This window comes from Pollachius pollachius (genome assembly GCF_949987615.1).
Source record: "Pollachius pollachius genome assembly, chromosome: 18".
Classification (NCBI taxonomy): domain Eukaryota; kingdom Metazoa; phylum Chordata; class Actinopteri; order Gadiformes; family Gadidae; genus Pollachius; species Pollachius pollachius.
The window spans coordinates 2,330,383-2,341,512 of NC_136951.1; the positions used below are offsets into that span (position 1 = coordinate 2,330,383).

Consider the following 11,130-nt stretch of genomic DNA (forward strand, 5'->3'; position numbering starts at 1 on the left):
CAAAAGCTGGGCATTATCCGTTACATCTGAAGACTCATCGATAGCTAAGGATGGGGCACTCCGAACAGCCGCATCAAGCTGTGACAGTGCGTCATCTGATAACATTTCAGATTTTCTGGTTATCGTTGCAGCTGACATTGCGATTTGCTTTAATTTTTCACACAATTCATCCCTTTGTTTACCTTCAAGTAAAGTCTCAGCAGCTGCGTTCAAGCACTCCTTCACAAAAGTCGCATCACTGAAAGTTTTTTTATGTTGCCCCAAAATCCATGCAATCTTAAGTGAGCATTCATTTGTACGTTACTGCCCTGTAAATGAGTGTGTGAAGACTCGTGTAGACCTCTCATACTGAGCTCTCAGCTCAGATATTTTCCATGCTCTTACTTCTGACTTCTGGGGATACTTTTCCTCAAAGGATCTGTGTTTGGATTCGTAATGCCGCTTAATATTCCCGCTTTTCATCATCGCCACGGTTTCAACACATAAAAGACACAACAAAGGTTTAGTACTGCCTTGCGGGAGAATGAACATGTATTGGTCAGTCCATTCATCTTTAAAATGTCTGTTTTCGTGGTCAACTTTCCTAATTTTCGAGCAAGCCATTTTCTCATTCAAAATCGCTCTTCCGGTTAACAAATGATTTGATTGGCTATTTTTTGAGTGACGCTATTACGCACATGCCGTGACAGACAGAGGGAGGGAGGAGTTGGGTGAGTGCATGATCTTCGCTCTGTGAAGTAAGATGTACCAAAATTACATTTTGCTGTTTTCATGCTGTACTACGGACTATTCTGCCTTTAAATTTGTATTTCAGTGAGAAATGTCTTTATTAACATAATCATGCTTTGTATAGTGAAATATTAAAAAAAAAAAATAATAAATTTTTTTAAATTGGTCATGGGTCATAGGACCGTAACTTGGTCCGGACCCGGACCGCGGTCCGCCATTTGGAGATGCCTGATCTAGGAAGACAACCTTATCTTAGCGGGATACAGCTGATTGCAATCAATGCAGACATTGGAGTCCTGACAAAGACTAAGGTTCCAAGGACAATGAACCCTTGGTAATAGTGAACCATAAAGGAAATGGAACATACAGTGAGGTAATGGTTTGGATGGGGGGTTCTTGAACTGCTTTACATCTGAACGGTAGTGGCGATGGTCACTCTGAAGGATCTTCTCATCATGCAATACAAGACTTTGAAAAGAGTAGGAAGAGAAGGAGTCAGATGAACATAAAAGGTTGATGGAGATATCAGACCAGTGGTAAGCATCTACAGACAACGGAGCCCGTCTATTGGGAGGACAGACAGAGGAAAGCTCTGAGGAACCGCAGGGTTAAAGATAAGATCACTGAGGCACAAACTAGGATGGACTGACAACCCCTATCCAGATTCAAGGCTGATCAGACCCTTGAAAGATTCTGATTCTATCCTAAAATAACAGTTATTGGTGTGGATACTGTACAGACAGCTTTGTGTGAGGTTGGTCAGTCATATAGATCTTGTGTGTTAGGGTTGGTTTTTCGGCTCCATTGGAATATAATTTAGGGAGCTACCATCAGCTAGTTACCATTAGGTAGTTCACCATTAGGTAGTTACCAATAGGTAGTTAACCATTAGGGGCAGGTTGGAACCCTATCTAACTAGGAGCTATGGTTATGGTTAAAGCCTGGGTTAGAGGCATTAAATATATGAAAGTAAAATTTGTACATAAATTTTTGTTATTAAAATAAATGATTTTATTTTAATAACAAAATAAAATCGTTTATTTTGTTATTAAAATAAATGTCTGGACTTTCTATCCGAGGAAACCTATTGTTTGGAATGGTCAAACCTGCTCAAACAGTGGCTCAGAGAGAGGAGACAGCTGATAACAGTGGACCTGCAGAGGGAGAAGGCTAACATGACCAGTTCTGCTGAACAGACCTGGGGAGTGTGTGTGGATGATGGCTGGTTTAATCAGCCTCACTTGGCCCAGTCGGATTGGGCCAGGCAAAAGGTTAAAACAGCCATCACCACACACACACACTCAGGGAGAGGTCTCCTGCATGGCAGCATGGAGCCCCAGGCTATGTATAATTTACTACGAATCTAAGTCGTTTATCTACAATAAACCGGCTTTAAACGTCAACACCCTGCATCCTTGTCTGGAGGATCCCAGTAAAAGTCAGCCAAGGGGCGTGCAGCAATGGCCAGACTCAGAGATTTGATTCATCAGTTGGGGAATTCACTCTTCATTTTATGACTGTATTGTATTATCATGTTTGCTAGGGTGAGGGTTGCCCTAACCCTGAAACTCTTCAGAGGTCCCTGCATGAATACCACCTACCATTAACATTGTCATCAACTCTCTATGTTCTCTCTCCTCCTCACCTTCTCACCTCCTTCTCCTCCTCCTTTCCATCCTTATCCTGCTCCCTCTGCTCAGCCCCAGGTCTCAGGCCCCCCGATGATGGTGAGCTTTGACCCAGACCTCCCCAGGAAGGAGGACATCGTGGAGGAGCAGATCGACTTCCTGTTCGCCAGGAAGCAGTTCCTCCAGGGAGGCAAGGCCCCCCGGAGAGACGTGGCGCCCCAGATCTACTCGGCCAAGCCCTTCTCCAAGACCCCCGGCAAGACCCCTGCTGCCGCAGACCCCGACGAAGGTCACGTGACCTGGGCGGATGAGGGGATCGGAGGGGAGTTCACGTGCGTGCGGGCGGTGATGACGGTGCTGAACGATGAGGAGGAGGCGGGGGCCAGGAGGAGTGCGCCCCAGAAGGTCCTCCTGTTCAACCCCGAGGAGTCGGACTCGGGGCTGGACGAGCTGTCTCTGCGCTCCCAGGACACCACGGTCCTCAGCCTGGACAACGTGTCTGACAGCGGGGCCTCCCTGCCCCTCACCCCTGTCTCCCCCCCCGCCACCCAGGAGAGTCCCCTGGAGGAGGAGCTGGAGTTCCACGCTGGTCTGCTGGTGCAGAGCGCCATCCACCATGCCCTGGCCGGGCAGAACGGAGACGACTGGCAGTCCACCCTCCACCACCCCTCCTCCTCCTGCTCCTCCTCCTCCTCCTCTTCCTCCTCCTCCCCCTCCCCTCATGCTCTGTCCAGCTCTGCCCGGCTGACCCCCGTGTCCGGGAGCCCCGCCTTGCTCCCCCCCTCCTCTTCCTCCTTCTTTTCCTCCCCTTCGACCCCCACCCTGAACCCCCCAGTCCTCCCCTCCCCCTCATCCTCCTCTCCTGCCCGTTCTCCTCCTCCCCAGCCCAGCGCTCCTTCTCCCCGGGCGTCCCCTGTGCCGCAGCAGGAGCTGCAGAGCGAGGAGCTGAAGCAGGAGCAGAACTCCCCCTCCTCTCCTTCGCGGCCCCCGCCCGCCTCCCCCCCTCAGAGGCCCCGAGGAGGCGGTCCTCGTATCAAGGTCCAGTCCTCCTACGCCCGGGCCCTTGCTGCCTCCACCCCGGAGCCCACCCCGCCTGCCCCTGCCCTGGGCCCCGTGGTCCCCAGACCCCCCCCCGTGTACCGGCCCCCCTCCCCGCCACGGTCGGACAAGCCCGAGTTCAGCTACTTCAAGAAGTATTCTGAGGCGGCGGAGCTGCGCAGCACGGCCCCGGGCCCCCCGGAGCCCCCCGGCCCCGCCGCCCCCGGGCCCTTCCGCCTGCGCTCCCGCAAGCAGCGCACGCTGTCCATGATCGAGGAGGAGATCCGCGCTGCACAGCAGCGTGAGGAGGACCTCAAGAGGCATCGGGACGCCAAGCAGGCAGCGGCAGCCGCGGCGTTCGGCGGTCGCCAAGGCAACCTGCAACCCCCGCCCGCTCCCGCCGGTGTAGGCCATGCCCCCGCAAAGACAAAGACACGCAGCGAGCTGCCCGGCGCCGTGCCCCTTGCCGACAAGACGAAGAGCAACAGTCTGCCGGCCAGGCTCACCCTGACGGCCAGGACCGCGCCCGGTGGGTGGAGCCTCCATGAGTCAGGGGCTCTTCAGCTAGTCGGTCCTATTGGTCCAGCCTTACCTAAAGTTAATACTGGGGGCATTAACTTAAGGTCCTTAAAGCCACTGGACAGAGTGCAGAGTAGCTGAAGGGAAGTCTAGGAGGGCAAATTGAACGCAGCCAATGACAGAATGGTCCCATCCCTGCCGGTGGGGCCTATATGCAGGTGTGAAACATGGTGGTGCTTCCTGTGTTCCTGCTGCGTGGTGTGTGTGACCTCTGACCTCTGGGTGTCCCACAGGGAAGATCGAGAAGGTGCGCCCCGTGCCGCCCGTCTCTCCGTCCCCGTCGGAGGGAGCGCTGTCGGACGCGGGGAGCGAGGACTCTGGGGGAAGACCAAAGAACTACATGCAGACCCTGATGGAGGACTACGAGTCCCACAAGGTGAAGCGCAGGGAGAAGCTGGAGGACAACAGTGTGAGTATTGAACCCCAGAGATCACATAAGAACAGAGGGGGGGGTCCCAACCTGTGGGTCGGGCAACACTTGGGTTCTTCTGATATGCATATCTGGGCCCTGAGAGATTGCTGACTTAGGAGCTTTAAATGGTTATTGATACTTTTTGGATAGGAACAAATCATGAGTAATATTTGAAAGGTCCCATAAATGTCCAACACAATGATTCATAGCCACGAGGGAAATTATATAAGACATTAAGATAAGATGTACCTTATTATTGCTTCTGGCTACAAATCATGGACACACAATGACCGATAATTGTTGCTGGTGTTAAAACAATGTATTTGGAAGCAGATGCACAAAATGCAATATGTTTGGGGTGTCAAAAATGAGGTTGAGCGGAGTGCTCGAGCTGGGGTGTGCGGTCTGACGCTCGGAGGTAGGCAGGGGCAGTTCCGTTTACCGCAGAATGCTTGGACCCGGAGCTGAGCTGCTTCCCTTATGAGGAAGGGCCGGATCCTGCGGATGTTTTAGAGGACAAATCTGCAGGATGGGTCCACAGCGGTGATGTTCGCAGTGCAGCATAACTGATTGTCCAGTACCACACTGGATGGAGATGATGGAGATACCACGATGTCCTCGACAGTGACCAATAAGACCATGTGAGGTCAGTCTTTCCTGGCACAAGGAGGAGCTCAGTCCTGTCGAGGTTAAGCATCAAAGTGCTGAGGTCTGCCAGACATTCTGAGATGCGTGCAATCAGGGTGCAGTCAGGAGGAAGGGAGTAATAGTTGAGTGTCTTCAGTGTGGCAGGTGTGCAGCCTCAACCAGAGGCGGAGACTATTCAGCCTGACTCGGGCAGGTGAGGCTGCTTTAACCAGCCATCATCCACACCCACTTCTGTTTATTCAATCCAGTCCACAATCTTAGGGACCAAGCCTCAGCGATTTAAGCCAGAACACAAGGGAATGAAACTACACAATCTTCTGACAACATGACTACTACAATAGTAATAGATATACTATAATGTCATTCATCAGTCGAGCCTCCAGCTCGTTGAAAGCCTCTCCCAAAATATTCAAAGTGTTAGGGCAAATGGGCCCCAAGGGGAGGAGGTTCAGTTCACAGGAAAAAGGAGAGGCAAGTTCATAAAGTCAGAGGAAAGTCTAGTCATCTACAGAGGGACCAAAAGCCTTTAATCCCAAATAGATAAAACAAAGATGTTGAAAGATAAACATAAAGTTAGGTTTTTTTCGGAGGGAAATATGTTGTTGGTTTTCTTTCATCCGAATTCAGCAAGAGTGAAAAGAACAAGAACTAACTTAGTTATAAGATCTGATTAGCCTGCCAAGCCAATGTCAAAACACAAAGTATCTGATTGCCTGAATGCTCCTAGCTCCTCCCTTCCAGAGACTCAGGGGCTTCCCAGCCCAGCCTGGTAGTTAAAGCGAAACTCAATAATTTAGTGGGCAGGGATGTTATCTCCACACAAACACAATACGGCATGCATTAGTTGAACTGATGTTTTGCAAGCTCTAGTAAACCTCCCTGAAATACAATTGTTATGCGCAGAGGTATACTAACTGCTATGCACAAGACGTAATATGTTTGCGCTTAGCACTTAGCAGTTCATCAACCTTTGTCAAAGACCCAAAACAGAACGGATGATGTTCCCTTGGTTTCAAACAGCAGACTCTGGTGAACTGTTTCTGCTGGCAGATCATTTTAATTTCCTCTCTGAGACACCCTTCTATACCAACATTACAGGCATTGTCCACCCCTAACCGCCGCCACTGAGGAACCAACTTAACACTAACCACCCTCAAAAGGTTCCAAATTGTTGGTCGGGCATCATAAGTGGGTGGGTGGCGGGACGGCCAAAAACAATATGTTGAAAAACCTTATCTTTCTAACAGGTACATAGTTTCTTGTCGGTTTTGATCATTTGTATGTTCTGAAGACCGAAACAAAAGAAAAGAGACTATTGTAGTGATGAACACATACACAGAGAAATGTCATTTGTTTCGTAAGGACAATTTGTGGTGGGTTGTGGACCAGAAGTACCTCCTAGGGTCACAGGATCAAAATGCTTGGGAACGTCTGATGGAAACCACCAGCAGCTAGACCCTTGTGTTACCTGAACCATAGAAACCGTTTTCCTGCATCATCGTGGTTCATCCAGATACATTCATCCTGTCATCATGATGTCACATATTGACGGTATTCACTGTTGCCTCTCTCTTCCCTGCTGGTCGTTCAGTATGCCCGCTTGTTGCTGGCTAGTGAGGTGACCACCGAGGTACCTGTTACATCTGTCTGCACACCGGTCCCCTTCCCTGTCCCCCCATCTGTCCCCTCACCTGTCCCGTTCCCTGTCCCCTCACCTGTCCCCTTCCCTGCCCCACGCCTGTCCCCTCATCTGTCCCCTCACCTGTCCCCTCACCTGTCCCCTTCCCTGTCCCATTCCCTGTCCCCTTACCCGTTGCTGCTAAGAGACACAACAACAGACCTGGGTCCGACCGCACACAGACCAGCTGTAAATCTAACTGGTCACAGACTGGCCTTGCAGAATGCCTGAATTTCCCTTTAGGGATAAAACAAGTGTATCAAATCTGTATTTATGAATGAGGTTACATTGAATGGAGAAGTCAGAGACTTAGCTTGCGAAACGACTCACATTTCCCCTTTTTCATTTGACCTTTTACTTGTTTTTAAGGAACTGAAACCATGAATGTTAAATTCCCCCCAGAATGTCGAAGGGTCAATAAATGCAAGATCCCCAATACTGAGTAGCAGCAACATATCTTTTACTCTTTGTGACCGATTGCTACCTTTGTGATAAGCTCCGATATGATTATATTTAATTATATACTATCATAATTAATGCTGTGGCCTTAGCATTTGACTACAGACCGCTCAGTGGGACAGTTCACATCAGGGAAGGGAACCAATGGATTTTCTTGGTGGTTGCTGTAGGGGAAGGCCAGGATTGCAGAATAGTAATAAACGGTAGTGCATAGTAGCTTGCATTGCGTAGTCCTTTGTGATGCGTCACACCACTGTGTGCCGCATGGGCCCAGGTCTGTTGAGTTGCTTCACTGCTGTTTTGGTGTGGTAGTGATGCATGTGCTTGTCCTCACCTTTGGCCCCTCAAGTAAGTACACGCGCATCGTAGCGACTGCACTTTGAATAAACAGAGTCTGTATGTCACACATGTGACAACATGTCATGAAAAGACAAAAAAAAGAATAAGAATGAACCATTTGTGGAGAGAGAAGCTGTACTGTACAGGAACTGGTCTGAAACCATCCCAGCTTGTAGCAGCAAGCTTTCACTGTATAATACTAGACACAGTCGTTCCCTTTAATCAGCCTTATTTTTCCCTCCCTTGTACCTTGTTATCATTTTAGAAAATATAATATAGGAAGCTGAACATTCCAATTTTATAGAAAAATATTCCGATTTGAAATGGTTTAAGACATAAAATATTTATCAAACCTTTTTTTAATGTGCTTTTTTAATGTCTTTTTTTATTAGACTCATCGTCTTCACCACTCAAGGAAGAGGTGGAATGTGGGTAGCAGTGCTCTCTTCAGAGCACAGCTACTCACATTCTACCTCTTCCTTTTTGTTGAAACCTATGCTAACTGTTCTGTGTGTGTTTTATGGTCTGACCATCGGTAACAGGATGATGTCGAGTGGACATGTTCAACTCCATGCATGTAAATTTTTCTTTTTATGTCAAACACTGGGGTGCGCTTCATTCATATGTTTTAAGTGTTTCAGAATTCCATTTGGCTAGAATCTATTGTAGATCAGCATTAAAGTTTTTTCTCAGTCGCTTTGGTGCACTTCTCAGATCAGAATTGAAATTCTCAAAACTACCTGTTCAATCTTCACATCATTTGTGCACATCAAAAAAGCAGTATCTCATTTCTTTGAACAAGTTGCCAATGCTTTGGTACATTCATGCAAATGATTATGTACAATTCTCTGCTCTTTCCTACATTATCAATTGCTTATATCATGTTGATCAAAATGTACTGTAATGGGTCTCTAATGAATAGTCCCACCCCATGACATGGTCTGTCAGCAAATTACAGTACAAACAGTAAAAGGGAAAATGTGAATCTTGTCCAGTCTCTTGCAATCAATCTCCCACATACACTAAGGTGTAACTTAGAATTTACAATAATTGTCTTCAAAACTTAGCCATAGTTTACATCAGAACATCCCCACAGAGTAGACTGTTATATTGACAACATGACTAAGCAATTTGACTGTCTTCTCCGTACACAATGACATAAGGACTTGTCATTCTGATGGCACTGACATGTTCATTGACACAGATCATTACTTTTGAGAGATGAACTAACGATTTTGAGCAAGAGACTGGCTTTTGCAGGTAATCCATGGTGATTTGCTATTTGTACGAATTGTTTTGAGAATCTTACTGTTTTGCAAATTTCGAGGATTCGAGAAATGTACCAAAGCGACTGAGAAAAACTGTAAGAGAATGTAAAAAAGAAGCGCTCCCAAAGTGTTTGAGATAGAATGCATGAGGTGGAGGGCTGTGTGTGGCCCCTGACGGGCCCCTGGGCCTCTGTGTTCTGGGACCAGTACATCAGACCAGGTGGACTTCCATGCAAGCTGGAAGTGGAGGGTGGAGCTTCATGTTGGGTGAGGGAGGCTCTGTACGATGGCATGATCCACTGTGGACTTCGAGTGTCCTCCCAGTCCACAGCGTACCTGTCCGTTGTACCTCTTGGTCAACACTCCCATTAGTGAGGTCACAGTGGGAACAGGGACTGTAATGACTCATCAAGCTCACACCTGCTGCTGGTCAAAGGGCAACCCTTCCACACAATTGGAGAGCATAGTTGCACAGCGTTGGATTTCAGTAGGTAACGTATTAAGAACCATTGAGAGCATGCAATGAGGGTGCAGGGCCACACATGAAGCTCCGCCCACTATGCAGCCTTCACAACAACCTATAACTATGATGCGTCGTCCTCAGCATTACTGTTCCTGATTGGATGTTTGCTTTTGATTGACAGGTCCTGGAAGCCACTCGCGTCACCCGGAGGAAGAGCAACATGGCGCTGAAGTGGGAGGCAGGTATATACGCCAACGAGGATGGAGAGCAAGGGAAGGAGGAGGAAGAGGAGGAGGAGGAAGAGGAGGAGGAGGAGGAGGAGGAGTAGAGTCACTTCAAACACTATGAGGGCAGGAAGAGGAAGGGAGGAGGGAGGAGCTGCTGGGGGAGATAGCGCCGGAGGGACAGCCAGCAGTATTAATTATACTTGATAGTGTTCTGGTGATCACATGGTGAGACCATTTGGGCGCTATCCTGATGATGCAGTTGGCTTGTGTTTGGTTGATTGATTGATTGACTGAGGGTTTGAAGGCATGACTTGTAGTCCAAAGTCTTCCCCCTCTGGGGTAACGGCTCATGGATGTCTGGACCACAAGCTTCTGGATTATGAGGTGTTTTTTAACAGTCAAATGCAGTAAACTATAAAATAATGTTATGGAAATAATGTTGTTTGAGGGACGCTGCACAACCCACTTTCCACACAATAGTGTGTCAAATAATGTATTACTTTTGGACTTGCAGACTTAAGTTCAAACTTGTATTGCCTCAATTGTCTCCAATTTTAAACTTTGGTGTGGCTAATAGGAAATGAACACATGACAACACACACAAGAGAAAAACACACAGTAGGGCATCAAGCAAGCGATTGAAGCATCATCTTGAATTAACTCATTAAAACAGATTCTTTTAATTAGTTAGCGTAAGAGATTATAATGCGAAACAATCTCCAAAGGGCTCATGTGAAACTAAAGGACTCCATGATGGGTGATTAAGCAATGATTCACCTGGTTAAATACTACTCACTTAGGTTAACCATTAAATCATTCCAAATGAGGAACTCAGAGTTAGCTTGATACCGATGTTATTAAAGTTAGTTCCTTTTTTTGTTGGAGTGCATGATATCCATCTCTCCTCTGCCATCCCATAATTCTAAGACCTTGACTAACGCAGAACTATACCTCTTCACACAGGGGGTAGCTCAGTCTTGCTATTCTTACAAAGCGTGAGACTTTTAGACAGGGATATTTGTGTCACTTAAAAGTGTGTATGTATGAAAGGTTTTGGCAAGCGATTTGGTTTATGTTTAAAGTCACTTATTTCAGTACCTTTCAAACTTGGATGCTTAGATGACCTGTGCGTTGTGATGGAAGCAGTTATTTTACCTGCATTATATTGAGGAAGGACTGTGTGTTTGATTGAGCTTTCATTCTTTTATTATGAGGAAATATTATACCACCAGGTGTGAGTGTGATTAGCCTAACAAGCCGTTTCGAAAATCTGCCCCATATGACATCACTAGTGACATCACCTAGATCTGTGCTGGATAGATGAGCAACATTTACTTCAGTCCACTGAGTAGGCTGGTAGACTGATCTATCCAGCACAGATCTAGGTGGACACGCCCACTAGTGATGTCATATGGGGCAGATTTTCGAAACGCTTGTAAGGCTAATCACACTCACACCTGGTGGTATAATATGTCCCCTTTAATAAAACCTTTTTTTTTCACAATACCAAACCGATATTTCTATACCAAAATAAAGTGTTGACGTTTAGAATCAACGGTTGGCCACGTATTTTTAAATATCTCTATTTAAGAAAACTTATTGTAGCTTACAGCCTATCCTAGACAAACTGTAACATAATCATCCAATCAGGGGCCAGGTCAT

At 47.2% G+C, this 11,130-nt stretch overlaps 1 protein-coding gene across 1 annotated transcript in view; it reads left to right on the forward strand.

Annotated features, from left to right (window-relative positions):
* Positions 1-11,130, forward strand: part of palm2akap2 (PALM2 and AKAP2 fusion) — a 119,666-nt gene that overhangs the window by 106,459 nt on the left and 2,077 nt on the right. The window contains exons 13-15 of the mRNA XM_079756030.1: positions 2,430-3,924; positions 4,208-4,383; positions 9,423-11,130. The exon at positions 9,423-11,130 is cut by the window's right edge and continues 2,077 nt beyond it. Coding sequence (XP_079612156.1) covers positions 2,430-3,924; positions 4,208-4,383; positions 9,423-9,569 — 1,818 coding nt within the window. The 3' untranslated portion in view covers positions 9,570-11,130. The remainder of the gene's footprint in view (positions 1-2,429; positions 3,925-4,207; positions 4,384-9,422) is intronic.